General features: G+C 39.0%; 1 protein-coding gene across 2 annotated transcripts; it reads right to left on the minus strand.

Moving 5' to 3' along the window:
- Nucleotides 1-320: 320 nt before the first annotated feature.
- Nucleotides 321-16,593, minus strand: YTHDF1 (YTH N6-methyladenosine RNA binding protein F1). 2 transcript variants are annotated; one of them, XM_050907255.1, is made up of 5 exons: nucleotides 16,293-16,593; nucleotides 15,847-15,871; nucleotides 14,243-14,322; nucleotides 8,036-9,562; nucleotides 321-1,796 (listed from the first exon to the last, which is right to left on the minus strand). In XM_050907255.1, exons 1-5 carry the CDS (start codon nucleotides 16,317-16,319, stop codon nucleotides 1,770-1,772), a joined length of 1,686 nt encoding a protein of 561 aa, XP_050763212.1. In that variant the 5' UTR covers nucleotides 16,320-16,593; the 3' UTR covers nucleotides 321-1,769. The 2 variants fall into 2 exon arrangements, with proteins under 2 accessions (XP_050763212.1, XP_050763211.1); XM_050907254.1 differs by lacking the exon at nucleotides 321-1,796 and having other exon boundaries at nucleotides 7,450-9,562.
- Nucleotides 16,594-17,064: the final 471 nt, after the last annotated feature.

The following is a 17,064-nucleotide window of genomic DNA, read 5'->3' on the forward strand; positions in this document are numbered from 1 at the left end:
TGAAGGCTACAGGACAACTTCCAACTCTTCCTTCAGCTTCTCTACCGTACAAGGAGAAAGGAACGTACAAGTGACAGCCACTGCACATGCATGTGTCTCCTTTGAGGAATGGTAACATTCAAAGCAGCTCAAATCTCCTGTGCAGAGTCCTGCAAAACCCTTCTGCCATCATCAAGTGTGCTGATAGCAAACATCTAAGTTACTCAATCAAAACACTTCTCAAATTAGACTCAATTCACAAGTCAGCATAAAGGGTGATTATAACATAGGAAGACAACTGAAAGTAGGGAAAAAATGAAAATGACATCAAACTTGCTAAATATGTATTGTTTATTAAGGCTTGTATTCTCCTAGAGGAAAAAGTTAATCTGATGCTGTCCATTACCCCTTACAGGCAGTAACAGTCCAAAGACAGAGTTATACGTTCTAAATACAAGTCTAAATGATACAGATTAAACTTTATTTAAATTGGAGGTCCTTTTGGAGTAAATAGTATTCAGAAGATACTTGCTTTCTAATATAGTAAAAGATCCTCTACAATAAACACGTGCAGATTCAGTGTGCTAGAGCAGCGGACATGAGCACCATTTCCATGCTTAATTGGAACTCCAGTTGGTGACAGGTTCTCCGACGGTCCCCTCACTCCACAAAAACATGACAGCAAATTCAGTTTCTTAAAACAGGTTTTTTTACTCATCCAACAGAAAAAAATTAGACATATACACTGTCAATTTTAAACATCTGAGGCATAATCCATCATATTATCCATACTATTAGTTCCTACGTTAAAGCTCAGCATTATTGGTATAAAAACTTTAAATGGCATTAGGATTTGGGGGGTGGGAGGGAGTAATGAAGGGAAGGATTAAAAATGATCTGCAATTAACTAATAACACCTGAAAGCTGAAACAGGTTTAAACACATTGTCCAAAACCCCTGCAATGTTGATAGCATCACATTATTATTTAAGCTACAAAAACCGTAAAGCAGAATTATGGCTGAGAGAAAGCATCTCGCTCACTCTCGGCAGGATATGGTATAACAAATGCACACTGAAGCACTGGTTAACAGAATGTGAAAGGGAAATATTTTCCAGAGAAACAGTTTCACTGACAATTTGATTTTCTACTAGACAGAAAAAACCAACATGGCGCATTAGCAATTTTAAAAGTGTAATTGTACAGATAAATAAAGAGGCATAGCAGCTGCACAAAGTGATCAGAAATTTAGTTTTTTCATTTCAAAATTCTGAAGTGCAGTATCTTAAAAAGTTTTTTAAATGACAAAAATCAATGCATGGTTTCTTACTTCCGCCATGAAGAAAAAGGGTTTGGGAGGAGGATAAAGGAAGATTTGTGATGTATTCTCCATAATCTCTATATCTGGCTAGGAACATAATTTGTGCCAAAATAAGGTCTTTGGGAAGCACTGACACTTTAGTATGCTCATGTATAGGTCCACATTAGGGTAATATAACTGTTTACCAACTTAAAAAAATAAAACCAGACACACCTTTATTAATGATTTCTACAGAATTTTACATAGAAAAGAAGATACAAATTAATGCAGATCCACTTGGGCAAAAATAAACTACAATGTACTTAAAGATGCAACAACTTAAATTTCCCCTGCACGAGAAGATATATTGGAGCTGAAAGCTTTAGTTTGTCCTGATGCCAGGATACAGCACCAGTATACTTAAATTTTGTTTCTCAGTCGAATTTAGTATCAGTTCTAGTATATATATATCAAACTGTATATGTTTATTCTTATTGTTTGTTTCGATTCTGACGTTCCTGCAAAGAGAAAAAAGTTAAAAGTTAAGAAAGATTTGAGTCAGATTAACAAGCAAAAAGTTTTTAGTAGTATAACAGCACTAATGTGATCCCAGATAATTATACACTTTGTTAAAACATTGCTGCTACATTTTATAAATATATTGTATATACCTGACAGGCCCAAGGACTTGAACTTAAGTACAGCTTCAAGTAGAACAGCTGAATGAGTACCTGCACAGTCACTTCAAACTGACAGCAGATGAAGGTCACAGTAAGAAAGGTATGGAACACCAACATTCCTAAGCAGAAACAGGACCTGCAATATTCTACTTTCTGGATTATTTTAGCTACTGCAGTAGTAGCACAACCAATACACAAGCAGAAAGGAGATGGTAGATCAGTGAACTCCACAGAACCGGTGTAATTTTGAAGCACTCAAATGACTTTGGAGTTTAGGCACATTCAATAAAAGTAGGATTTGAAAAATTCTGTTCCTAATTCTTCCTTCTGTTCCAACTGTTCTGTGAGGCACCATGAAATACCTGACAAATTGGGGGGGGGGGGGGGGGGGGGGGGGGGGGGGCAAAACATCATCAGGTGGAAGAAGTTACATGCTTTTGCATGGTCTGATAAAAACCAGCACAGCTAGACTGAACAACCCAAGAATTTCTAAAAGCGTTCTAGTACAGAAGCCAGTCGGCTCTTTGAAGTCTTTCTCAAAAGTTTATGCTAACCACAAATACTGAAAACAGATAAAGGTAATCTAAGGGATCCCTGCAGGCATCCCTCAATTGCTGTAAGTCTTCATCTAACTAACTTGTGCTCTCCCAGCAGCAAACAGTCATGCCTCTGCTCTGATTTAGAGCAGAGCCCCTTCACAGGGCTTACACAGACAAGTTGAGCAACACAATAACAAAAAAAGGGGGACTTTTTCAATAATTGTTTCAGGAGGCCCGTCAGTTGCAGAACATGCAGAAGACAGCAAGACAAGTTGAATAAAATATGCTGCTGTATCTTTAGGCCGGCGCATTTTGCCAGCTAAGACACCACACGGACTGAATAGAAAGGGTTCAGCCTTACTGTTTTCCATTTCATCCCAATGGTGTTTAAAACAGACTGTGTAGTGCAAAACTGGCATGTAAAGACTCTACTTTGTGTACTGCACTTGACTGCATCAATATGGCACCAAATCCTATTTCAAGCAAGAAAATTGTGAAATAGCCTAAGCATAAACAACAGTCAACTCCTAAACTAACGCCTTCAGATTTTACTTGTTTTGTGGAATCTTCCTGTATAAAATTCATCTCGGAATTGTTTCTGTTGCAATGTAAAGCTTATTTGCAAATATACCAAACATTATAAGTGTAACAGACTGTATTTGCTACTTCAGCTGGTCAGAGCATAAAATCAGTGAGTTTTTAAAAAATGGAATATACTGATTTCTGCCTCCAGGCAGAATAATATTAACATTTCAATTTTCATACTAAAATTAAGTCAACAAAATCTCATACAAATTCTTAATCTATGATTTAAGACAGAAGTAAAAGATAGCAAAATTGTTTTACCAAATCATCAAAACAGACTATGTAAAGTGGTATAGTTTGTTTTAAAAATCTATATTCCTCCTATCTTTTAACTACTGACTTATGACAAACTGTCAATGAAAGCCATTTCTTAGTGGCAGAGTATCAGAACATATTAGGTGTTTTATGTTCTTAATGAAAAGAACTTATGGCTGCCTGACATTTCAAACGGAAGGTGGTTAGAAAGAATCCAAAACTGAATCCTATCAACCCCATTTTCAGGCTTCCAAAAAAGTAATTGTTCCATCGTACTTCCATTTCTAAGGTGGCAAATCCCCTTTACTCCGCTTCACTGCCCTATCATGCTCATCAGCCCATTCCTTCCCACGGCCATCTTACATAACTTATTTTTAGTTTTCTATGTAGTCATCCACTGACCCTCACAATCCCACTTCCTTTAAAAATTGAAGTTTTCCATTCTCATGGACTAGTCCCACATAAATAGAAGACAGGCTAGCACCTGAGACTTCTACGTGGTACCTAGAAAGTATGCTCACGGCATTCAGAGACTCAGCTCAGGCTTTGTAATTCAGTAAAAAGTGCTATTTATTGAGCAAGTTATTAAGCAGTTCCTCCTACCTTGCTGCTTGCTTTCTCTCTCAGGGGCTAATCTGAGTCTTCCTTTTAAAAAGTGTCTGAAACCATATAAACTGACGGGGAGGAAACTGATGCAACAATTCTTCATGCTCTTGAGCGTGGCTGCTTTAGAAGCTCTAACTCTCAAATTCTCTTCCTTACTGCTATTTAGCACTACTGCAAGCAAGAACAAGCAGTTTTGTAAGCAACTAACGAAGCTTTGTTCATTTTGGTTCTGAAGATCCATCCGGAGCCTTCATAGTTTCTCTTCTCCAGGGGAATTCTCTGATATGTCACAGGGGAGCTCCTGTTGCATACTTCTCCTTCATAACATTAATATGTATAGTCTTCAGACACAGGAAAAATGGGTTTTCACAAAACCTGCAGAAGCTTTCATTTTGGGGACACTCATCCCTGTCAAACTTCTGTTCCGTTCACCTCGGTCTGAAGTAGCCGTCAACCTTCCTACTAAACTTTATTTAAAGTCAGTGGGATGAAAGTGTTCATCTTCTGACACAAAAATATAAATGTTACCTTTATATCAGGAAACACAATTAGTATTAATCTTAAAATAGAAATGCTTTTTAACTAGTTTTGGAGGAAGGACAATATTCCATCCTTAGAAGTTCTGTGTCAATGAACGTGTTCATAGAAAGCATACTGAAAGGAAATACACAGTGCTAGAAGAAAATGAGTATTTCTAAGTGCCAACATGCACTAGCTAACACTTTGCAATATTTAATCACCCAAAAGGAGAAATGGTAAGCTTGGGGATTCACGAGCTTTCCGAGATAAGACTACTCAGCTCTTCCAGCACAACACCAAGGTGTAGACCTTGGAATAGCTGAGTGCCTTGACACAGATCAGAGGTGACAGCACAGCAGTCCAGTCCAGTCACTATGACCATCTAGTTACATACAGCTCTCTGAAGATAAAGTGCTGACAGTAGATCAACCCACCTGCCCTACCACTGAGATGCAAATAAAAATACCAAAATCTGCAACAAGTTTATTTTCTTTACAAGCTTTTCAACTTCGGAAGACAATTTTGTTAAGACTACGCAAGCATGTTTCCAGGGAACGTTAATAATTAATGCTACATTATACTGTATTTTCTTTTTAAAGAAGTTCTCTCACACATGTTGCAACTTTTTTACATCTTAAGAGCATGAGCTTTGATCACAGAAGTTGCTCTCTTTGTGGACACTGTAGTGACTCTGGAAACTGACTGAAAAATGCTAGGAGGGTCAGGAGAGATTTCATTCCAGACACCAATATCCTTCTATTACTCCTTTCCCAGGTTCTAGGTCACCAGACTGGGCTTAAATAGTTTATTACTATGGCAAATCAAAAGCTGGACTCACATCCCAGTATGAACAAATCTTCCCTCAATTCTAGATGATGATACAGTCCTTAAGCAATGCTGGTAACACTGGTGAATCTTTGGCACTTCAGTGTATTTCATCCAGCAGTATACCTGCCAAATCCACATCTGATGATTTGGTGTTAACACAGAGGTTCCTAGATCAGTTAACCTCAGAGCACACACTGGAGCTTCCTCTGCACACATTAGTTAAGAAAACACTGGCTAGCAACAAACTGTAACCATCTAAAGAAAAGAGCTGAAATGCTAGTGGCTTGCATTCTACAGATTACATGAAGTTATTCTTCCCTACTAAATATTTGTGTATTTAAAGCATTCAAGCCCTCCATTTAGAGATTTTTAAGAATTCTGGCCCTTTGTAATCAGAACAGTGGTGAAATGGAAGCACAAAATTTCAAGAAGTAATTTTACTGCTAAACAGAGTATAATGAATCAAAAATACAGCAACCTGAAAACCAGTTAAGATGGCACATACACAAACAACCATCTGCACATGTCAATTAGGTCATAAGATACCTTAACTGGCAGTAAGATTCTTCACAAATTATTGTCATAGGAAGGTTAACTTTAGGTAACAGGAAGGCTTCAATTTCAATAGCACAAACTTCTCAACAATGAGAAGTTCAAGTGTGTACATACCCTGCAAAGAAACTCTTCTAGTAATCGGTTGGACTTCTATAATTCATTTAGTCAGTGAAGGGGAAAATACTAACTTTCCAGACAATAGTTTTACAGAATGCAACCCGACAAGCAGTATCTTATTTTTCATTCCCTCACTGTTGATCTGCTTCACCTCCCTAGCACTATTATCTTCCTCAGTGTACTTCAATTGTCTGTATATTGTCCTATTTTCTAAGCTATTCAGAGGAATCTAAGAAATGTTAAATTAGACTTCAGAGTTTTTCTGTGTCATACAAGTTAGAGCCTCAGTTTTAAATGAGGCAGAAAAAATGCATTAGTTTGAAAAACTGATCCTGTTATAAAGCAGTGACCTGAGTAAAAATATTGTATCAGCACTTGAACTGAAAGTGGGAAATAATTGCGTATATTAAAACAACGCAAAGCGGGATCAGCCCAACAGTTGAACATCAGCCCCCTGAGCTACTACAAAGCAAAGGAAGTTCGGCCTTCAGTACACAGCCATCTGGATCTTCCTCAGGCCAGGAAGGTAACTGCTGAAGACTACTGGATCTCCTATCACTTTCCCAGTACTCTCACTCCTTAAACACGGACATTATGCTACCCTCCAGACTTGGCAGCAAACCACAGGGAGACTCAGCATTAAAAAACAAAACAATCACCCCCCCACACACTGTAAACACTGGACAAAGGAACCCAGGCCTTTTGACTTGTTCAAGATACTCTCCTACATAAGGGAACACCTTTCCTCCAGATACAGGTTGCATTAAATATTGCATTGCTAATTGGCTACTGAAGGAATGAAGTGTTGAAGTAAAGGCTTTTAGGTTTTAGCTTGTGGAACCCCACAGGGAGTACACAAGAAAAACTTCAAATCTTAAGCTCTCCTTCCCTGCTGTGTTGAGGTATGCTATGCACATCGTATCTGATGGCTAGGAAAAGTTGAGCTAAAAAGTTGTTAAGACACTGATCTCCTTTTCTCTCACAATTTAAGGGTACATTCTATGAAGACAGTTTAAAGCAATTTTATCTGCACTTTTAAATGGCAATAAAACCTTTAAAATGGCAACTTCAATTTAAGCTCCAGGAACATGCACTAAGTCTTTGCTTGAAAAAGATTTTGAAGCAAGTGTGAGCTGCACTAAACTAGCCTGTCAAATAAATGCTTTATTTGAAACGCTATACAAAAAAAAGTCTATGAAACACTATCAACATTAAGCAACTTTAAGTGTTACTTAGCTAGTAACTACACATCCCAACACCTATTATTTTGTCAGTCCATTACTTCTAGACTGCCTAATTAGAGAAAGGCATTCTTGAAACTGAGGCCATGGGACGGATAGGGAAGGATGATTCTTGCGGTAGACTTAGAGCCATGAAAGCATATATAAGTTTTTACTACACTTTGCCAGTTACTGCCCAAATTCCTCTTACTACATCTTCACTCAAAACTTCTTTTCAAAAATTAGTAGACAGATTACACCTGGGAACTGAAAACCTTTATTTACCCAAATAATAATACATGTGACTTCAGCAGCAGAAATGCAATCTTTCTAGCACTATTCCAGCAATTTTATGCAATTCTTTCTTTTCCAGAGAGATCAACTGAACAAACAAGATCAGGCTTCTTGTTCTTAAAGGTGATGTACAAATTTCAAATGCCAATACAGGTATTAATTTTGATAGCCCAGTTCCAAACAAACAGTGTTAAAACACCTCACATTTAAGGCAAAAAACTTAAGTGGCAATCACTGGCAGAATCCAATTCTGAAACAGAAACTATTTTCTAGTTTATTAATCATTTTAAGATAAAAAATAAATCAAACTCCAAAAAACTGGACATAATGTCCTTTACCTGCATTACTGCTTAGCTTTCTGCTTTGAAACTCATTAGCTATGAAATTGTCACAGACAAATAAGCATCAGTTTTTGTGTTGTTAAACACACATAAAACCATCGAGTTGAGATGTATTAAAAAACACTTCAAATTCCTACTTACATTTTTTCCACCATAGCAGCCTTCACATTTCATTTTCCCCATATCTGTGTATAAAATAAATTTTTTAATAAGTTTACCTTCCGCACCACCTCCTCCTCTTCTTGGCGCTTTTCATAATGAGAAAAGTCATCAAAGATGGAGGTCGTGTGCTTGTAAGTAGCAATAATTTTAAGCACTTGTTTTGCTTTTTCTAAGGGCACCTCCTGTGTATCACGGGAGTTTGTAACGGGTTTGTTGTCATTGTTCTCCAGCCTGATGTGTCGGAGCTGGTTGTTGGGCACATCCTTCACAAAGATCCACTTGACATCAAATTTCCCCTTCCACTTGTCCTGAGACCAGACACCTGCACTGGTGCCATAGTCCACAGGTGATTTCATCTCTGCTACTCCACAGAAGTGTCCACTGCCATTGACACTGAACAGCAAGTAGACTGGACCCTTGCTATTCATGGACCGAAAAGCACTGTCCAGGCGTTTGTTGCCGTGTTCCGTACTACACCAAATAGAATACTTAATGGAACGATGAATATCATCCTCAGAATAGCTCTTTATTATGAACACACGTCCATTTTTAAGGTTCCATTCAAAATCTTTAGGGTTATAGCTGTGAGCAGCTTTCAGTTTTTCAAGAACAGGATGGGACTCGCCACTTGGAACAGGGTTAGGCTGGGTACTGCCAGCTGAGCTGCTGTCGTTACCAGTTCCTCCACTTTGGCCAAAAGCTGCATTTCTGTTGCGAGGAGCTACCCAGCGATTTTGGGGTGGCTGCTGAGGGGTCTGATACTGCGGCTGAGTCAATGGAGGAGGTTGAGTTGGAACAGGCTGAACAATTTGTTGCTGCGGCTGTGGAACAGACTGAGGAGAAGGTATCTGTTGGGGGGCAGGAACTTTTGCCACGGGACCCTTATTGTCCCAAGTACCTATGTCCATATTATGCTTTATAGGTGGAGGAGGCAATGCTCCTCCGATTACAGGTCCAGTTTTTGTTTTCATTTTAGGCTGTGGTTTTGCAGGCTTGCTAGCTATAGCAGCCCAAGAGGTTGGTTTAGATACTGGCAAGTTTACATTAGATCCACCATTACCAGAGAGGGCACCTGTCATCCCAGCACTGTTGACAACAGAACCTACTGTTTTCACCGCGGAAGTTGTAACATCTCCACCAATCTTAAGTCCAACCATTCCCTGTTCAATACTGTTCATTCCAGGAGCTTTATTTAATGTATCATTATGAAATCCTGTTTGTCCATCCACAATGGTACCGCCCAGTGAACTAGGCGGGTAGCTGTAACTGCTCCCATATGCTGAACTTTGAGTCTGCTGTCCTTGGGATCCGCTTGTTCCCCAAGCTGAGAAGGCAGGATTTTCAGGGAAAAAGTTAAACCGGTGTTGATAGATATTATTTCCCAGACCCCCAGGCTGTCCAAAAACAGCATCGTGCATAAAATGATGATCTCCATTACTCAGCTGTCCATAGGTGGTAAGATATGGGATAGGAGGATCTCCTCCTGTAGACCATGGTGCTTCACTGAGAGAATAGGGGAACCCAATAGATGGTGGATAATAACTGGACAGATAAGGATCAGTCATTGATGGATAGCTACTGTTCTGTTAAAGAAAAAAAAAAGGTAACTTCAGATATAAAAATCCCTTTCATTTATAAATAGCCACAACACTGTTCATCACCAAATAGAAAAGAACAATAGAGACAAGGTAATTTAATTTCTAATTGCAGATCTTAGTTCACACTCCAAGAAAGATTCAGGGCTAAAATGCAGTATCTGAGCATTTATAACATGCCCCAGGACTAGTGGCTCACAATGAGGTCAGTACTTGAGATTTTGAAACCATGTAAGCTTAGTTACATTACTAAGGGTATTTAGTGGCTTCTGCTAGAATTATTTAATCTACCAATACCCCAAAATATTTCAAGGAACTTATATAACAATATATTTTGTGTCTCACAGAACTAAGGATATTTAGCATTTCTAGATCACTACATGGGAGAAGTTTTAGATTAAATTACTTTAATATGACAACACATATAACAGAAAATATGATTATAGCCCTCATTACGGAATTGTTTTGAGTGGCTAACAGACCCCCAACAAGCAAAATATACCTGAAGTGGTAAAACATGCAAAGGCTACTTCTGACATAGACAGGATCACAGTGAGATAACACACTAAGAAGCATGCCAAGATTTGCTGGAAGTAGACCTAACAACTACAAACTGAAATTAAAGTGACTCGTATACTAGAGACAAATATATGCAAATATGGCATGGGATATATGCCATCCAAACTGTTTGAGAAAGACCCTATTCAGCCTTTTGCAACAGTCTCTTCCTCCCTCAGTAGCAAAGTCACAAATGTGCAAGACTGTTTCTGACTGTCCTTCCAAACAGGCCATCTTTTCCACTCTATGAAATAAGACTGACTGGGTGTAAACTAGCAGATCCCTCTCTGAAATTCTAGCTTTTCCTCCCTTTCAACTGCTTCTTAGAGGAAGCTGAGAAGCCTTTCCTTCCACTCTAAATCTGCTGACACTTGATTTTGAAGCATTCTGTGTTTCCCATATTCAACAATGCAAAAGAACAAATACAGAATATTCTAAAACAGGTTTTATTCCTCTTTAAGTAAGCTTGAAGCATATATATGGGAGACCTTCCAAACTGACACTGTAATTACCAGCAAGGGGGAGAGAAGGTCAACATCTCCTGTTAATGAGTCAAACAGCAGCTAGCCTTTCCCTACTCACGGAGAACAAGTATTTGAAGAAGATGAGCTAAGATTTCTTTCAAACTGCAAGATTTCAAACTCGAAAAAAAAATATATCTGCAAAAGCAGCAAAACTGTGCTGGAACTTCAGCCATTTTTCAAAAAAATCAGATTATTTCTCAGCTCATTCGAATAATGAAGTAAAAAAACTCCTTGCTGAAGATAAGCATAATACCCAACTGATACACAGAGTCATTTTTACTGCTCATTTTTCAATGACTCCCTTCCATGACACCCCAAAGCCAGAGTAATTCAATATCCTGACTTTCCATATACAGAATGATACCATAAAATGCCTCCAAGACTTACACAGTACTGCAACCACTTGAGATTTAAACAGCCTAAATCCAGCGTTGTTGATTCAAAAGAAATAGTCTCTACCACTGTTCATGCTGCCTTTATTTCCATGCAAATTCTATCATTAACAAGAGGTACATAATCCACCTTCCTATGAGAAGATCCTCTAAAATGCATTACATTTTCTGAGACTCTGAAGCTAAAATAATCAATATTAGCATATGAAAATGTCATTTTCCCAAAAGACACTACTTTGAGATTGCTATGTATTATATCTTAAACTGTTAATATTAAGAAAAACGTAAAAACAAATGCAGATGAAAGGGAGGAGACATAAGTATCTCCAAATAACTATTTATGTTCATATATTCTACAGATTTAGAATTTATTAAAACCAAAAAGAGTAAGTCTAAAGAAAGCAGGTGTTTTGTCCTAAAATATTTCTGCTAAAGGATTCTAGACAATTCCTGAGACTGTCACCTCCTGTCACACAGGCTGTAAAGTTTCCAGAAAGATTCTAACAAGATTAAAGGAAAGTTTCAGCAGACATCCTTACAAAACATTCAATCTATTTTGACTGGCTTTACGCCAGAGCATGTAAAAGAAACCCTGACAGAAGCCCTTCACTGTAACATCAGAACATTTACTTCAACAAACTTATCCTTGACCTTTCTGCACCCTTCCATATTTCTTTTTTTTTTTTTTTTTTAATTAAAAAAACCCCAACAAACCAGCCCAACCATTCTGTTAATTAGGAAGGGAATCCTCCTTTCTCCCAAAGTACGCTGCTTGCTAGTAATTCCCTGTTACTTATGAATAATCTTTTGGTTCTGGATGACATTACATGGGGGATGCCTTTCTTGCTTTGACTATAACATTGTATATGAGTACTCCACTCAGTTCCCTTTGCACTTAAAAGTACTTTTAGTATGCCTTATAACAAAAAGCTATCACATCTCAAATTTGATCTGTATTAGCTACTGCTACTTGGATACTAGAACCTTTATGGAAAGAAAAGAAGGTACCGCTACTTAGGAGCAGTTTTCAACAGAAAGATGGAAGACAACCATATCTTATTTGATTATATAACATGCTCAACAGTAATTTTAAAGACTAATTTGTATTTTTAAAACATGAAATTAACACAATATTACCAACCTACCTTTGATCTTTGATGTCAAATATATTGTTGTGTCAGCTGGGGTTTTAATTCAAGTATTTTTTTAATTTCTTAAGTATTTTTTTAAAATATCCAGTCAGTTTCAGATTTTTTTGGCAAGTCACTTTATTTTACAATAATTTTAAAGGGCTGAATAAATCTGACTGAAAAACTAGATAAGGCTTTGTTCAGAAACATGGTTGTCTTCAGTACAAAATCTCACAGTCTTAATTAATGCTACTGTCACTTTCCACTTAAAATTGTAAGACAACCTATACAATTGTTTCTTGTAGCATGCCAATTTCTTACTGCAGCATAAATAAATCAGTCAATGGAGCTACATTTTCATGTAAGAAAACTTTATTAGAACTATGGAAATTCTAATAGTCATAGCAATTTTTCCATTTAAATCTAATAACTGGGCTTGTTGACAGCTAAGGCAAATTTCCTAGAATTAAACTATAATAGATGGTTCTACATTTTTCCTATATAAAGTATAATGTTCAGTATATTTCACATTAGCAAAACATATCTTGGTTTTAAATAATCAAAAACTACCTACAAATGTGATGAAGTGGAATTTCAAAAAATTAGAGAAAGGTGAAAACCACAGTTTCTTTCAAAACTAATTTTCCACTATAAAAGAAAATTTTAATTCCTTTTTTCCCCCACAAGTTTCCTGCTTTTATACCTGCTACAGTACATTAACTCCAGAGAAGAGGGAATGTTTCCCATTAAATCATTTTAACTTTGTATAAGTCTGGAGAACACATCTATGCTGCAGAGGACTACGAAGCTTAGCTCGGGAGCTGGAACCCACACAGTGCAGAGCTCAGAAGACAATTCATGTTGTCATGTATACACTTGTCCTGACTTCCACAGTGGTGTGTCTAGATTGCCTCCAGGATGGAAAAGAGCTCAAGTATATCTATATTGTGCTAAAGTTTGCACCCTTCCTGAAAGCTGCTATGATCCAAAACATGCCTGTAACACAGTTCCATCTACCTGACTGCCCTAACAAAAATGTTTAATACACCCTGAAGATAGCTGATACACAGTACATGAATTGATACTGTTTGCTCAGGTGTTTATGTTCAAGATTAAATCACAGTTTCCACAAATGAAAGAGAACAGCACATTATATGCTTTTTTTTTTTAGCATGTAGAATAATTTTCTTTTGGAAGCAAGTTCAGTGATGTCACCAGTGTTAACACTGGCATCTATCAGCTTCAGGCTGAATTATAAGTTTCCCTTTTAAAACATTACACTTAGCCTTTCTGCCAAGAAATAATAATGTACCTCTGGTAGGTGTCTCTCTCTCTGAAATTCTATTTCATATTTGTGAAAGAAAACTTCTTGCATCACCAGTTTCTATACATTTTGTTCACTTTAAAGATTTGAATGTTAAATCAAAAATTACTTTGACTAAAAGATATTTTCAATTATAACGCTATTTAAGTCATGGATGTTGATTCAATATACATTATAATGAACTGGATTATACTGCGAGTTTAATTACAGTACCTTACTGTTAAAATAACACATCTTTAATTCTTAAGATATTTCAGAGGATATGGAAGAATAACAATATTTGCTGAAGTGTAAAAAGCAAGTGGGACAACTCTACAAGCTACCTAGAAAGCATCGAAACTAAATTTCAACTGCGCTAATTTCTAGGATTACACAAATTATACAAATCAGGAGAGCCCAAAAGCAGAACCTTCAGACTCCCACATGCAACTCATCTATCAAAGATCTGTAAGATCAAATAGTCTGTCACAGTCCAACCACATCAATAACCTGCAATTTGAGGAGCAATTAGCAGACACTAGTTGGAGCATTAACTTCATTTTCACTTGTGGCCATCAGGATATGCAGAGTAATATTAGCTTTGTGAGCACAAATGCTAGTTGTATTACCAAGTAACACAATATGCTAGTCATTTCTTTTTCCATTTCTATTTAAGGAATTTGCTCCCTCAACTCAATCCTACGAATTGAGTGCCAACAGCATGCTTAAGAAAAAAAAACCTAAGTTAAAAATACACTAACCTGATTTGACTGCCCAGAAAGGTAAGGTTCAAAATCGTTGTCATGAACTGTATCCTTCTGATGTAATGAACCATTTTGTACTAGAAGAAAAAGGTTACAACATATTATAATACTGCTTAGTAGCATTTCAGTAAAGAGTTCCACCCTATATTATTTTATGAAAAGCCATATTTCTTATTCACAGCATAAAGACTCATAAAAACACCAAGGGATGACATTTTTCCCCCCCAAACAGTTTCTCTTTATATTATTGCTTACAAAACTAAATTTCACTGAATTTAATAAATAAATAAATACAGTCAAGAGTGAATAGACCACTCATGTGAATTACCTCTGAACAAAAAAATAATTATTCGTGACAAGAATTTTGTGAAAAATATTGGGAAACAACATCTATTGTTCTGGTCCATAATTAGAACTCTCAGAAACAAATTCACAGTTCTCCCAGCATGTGTTATTCACTGCTTTGTTTAAGTTAAGTTGGCTAAAATGAGGTGAGGTTACACTTAATTATGAAATAATGACTGCTAAGTGCCTTGATATCCTGACATTTTCAGGAAAATGTAAGTCTTAATTTTCTCATGTGTAACATAGAGATATCTGCCATAATCAAAGGCCTACTGAAGCATAAATTAATGTGTGAAAAGTATTCAAAAGCCATCACTGAAAGATACACAAAACCAAAACTGTTATTAGGTAATTTCAAGTAATTTCCTTTGTTTGCTTTAAATTTAAGAAAACAATGTCAAACACACTATATGATAGTTGCTTTATTTACCTATTTCATAGAACAGCTAAACTAAACTAAAAGTAACACTACAACAAATAGGATGTTAAGCAAACAAGTCTGGGAATTTACCAGAATATTTCTGTAAAGTTTGTCAGGGAAAGTAGAGGTAAAAGAGTATTTACAAACACAGGAAACAGTGTCAAACTTCCTGTAGCTAGAAGCAGCTGGATTTTTAAGGCAGGTTAAGATATATTAAAAAGCACTTTTGAGTTGAATATTGTTAGTTTCTAAGCCTAAACAGTTACACGCTTATTAGCAACCACAGTAACAATCAAGGTATTTGCTTAGATGACTTGTTAGTAAATTTAATTTCAAATGAAGCATGGGAGTTATCATAAAAAGCTTATTATCTGATAAGTTCACTATTTTTTATTTAAAATTCCTTCAATAATTAAATTTGTAGGCTTATGGATGACAGCTAGTGCATATATCAGTCAACAGCAGACCAGTAACACAACTGTATTCATGTAGCAGGAAAAGGCTATGCAAAAGTATGTAAAAATATATATTGAATAAGCAGATCCTTGTGACTTTATGTAGAAGTCTGCTTTATTTTAAGGAAATGAAGAGCATTATTATGTTTAGTACTAACACATAATCCTTCCCACTGTAAACTCAGTAGCATTAAGTGGGATGCAAGCAAGCTTGTATGAATAAGAGTTTATGTTATTTTTGAAACAAAGCACGTCCTCCCTTGTTCCAGACGTTATCCATATAGACTAAGAGCAATACCCTTCTGCTCACCTACAGGTACCTGCATAATTCATCTGCTACAGTAACAACTTAAACTATCAGATCTCAGCATGATCCTCACCTTTATTATCCTGTCCTTTCGGTCTCTGGGAAGCCATAGCACACGATGGGGTAAAGGAAAAGAAAAAAAAAAAAAGAGGGGAATAAAAAAGTTAATTTTAGAAAAACGCTTATATTGTCACTTCAAAACACACAGCTTTTGAGGACGGGTAAGAGGTTGATAAAAATGGCTAACAACGTATCAGGGTTTAAACTGGGGTAGAGGAGTATGTTTCACGTATCATTCAGCACTGGCCTTCCTTAGAAATGGCCACGGCTCTCGAAAGGCAGCGGGAACGTGCTGTGCCCACGGGGGAAGTTAACGAGAAAGATTCAGCTCCAAGGAAGCCGGGAGGGAGAGGAAAAGCCTCTCCCGGGCCAGACGCAGGAACCGGCCTGCAAGGGAAACCCCCCGCCCCCGGCTGGGGAGGAGGCAGGCCCCGCGCTGCGCTTCGCTTCGCCGCTTACCTGAGGGTCAACGCTTGTGGCAGACATAATTCATGTACAGGGCCGCCGTGGTTCAGCAGAGAGGGCCGGGGCAGAAGGCAGGGCCGCTCGGCGCGGAGCTCCGGGGCCTGGCGGAGGGGCGGCGGCGGCGCCTCTCCCCTCAGGCGGCGGCCGGGGAGGGGAAGGGGCCGGGGCCGAGGGGGAGGGAAAGGGGCCGCTGGCGCGCGCGCCGCCGCTCGGCGTCTCCTCAGGGGGGCCCAGGGGACGGTAGGCCGGCGCCGGTCCCGCGCCTCGCCTCACCCTGCCGGCCCCGTCTCTTCACATGCCCCCGGGCCGCGCCGCCCGGGCCTGCCCGCCGCCGTCGGACCGCAGCGAGGGATGGAGCCGGAGCCTCCAACTCCAATGGCGGCGGGCGCCGGGCTGCGGTGACGTCAACGCCGAGAGCGCGCGGGGCACGCCGGGAAAGCACGGCCGGGCGCAGGCGGGGAGGGGGAGGAAGGCGCGCAGAGCGCGGCCCCACCTGACGCGCATGCGCGGGCGGGCGGCGGGCTGAGGGGCCGCTCGCCGCCCCGCACCGGTGGGCAGCCTCTCTCTTCCCCCGTCCCTTCTCCTTTCCTCAGTCGGCCTCTGCGGGGCCGTATACGGGCCCCCTTGCCCGTAGGCTCGGCCATGGAGGCTCACTTGTGGCCCGAGGCGCTGAGGGAGGCCGGTCAGCCCTCACGCCAGCCCGCAGGCGGCGCGGATCCGGCCCTGGGGCCTGCGGTAGCTGCGGCTGGGATCCTCTGACAGAGGG

Source organism: Gymnogyps californianus, chromosome 17, assembly GCF_018139145.2.
Source record: "Gymnogyps californianus isolate 813 chromosome 17, ASM1813914v2, whole genome shotgun sequence".
NCBI lineage: Eukaryota > Metazoa > Chordata > Aves > Accipitriformes > Cathartidae > Gymnogyps > Gymnogyps californianus.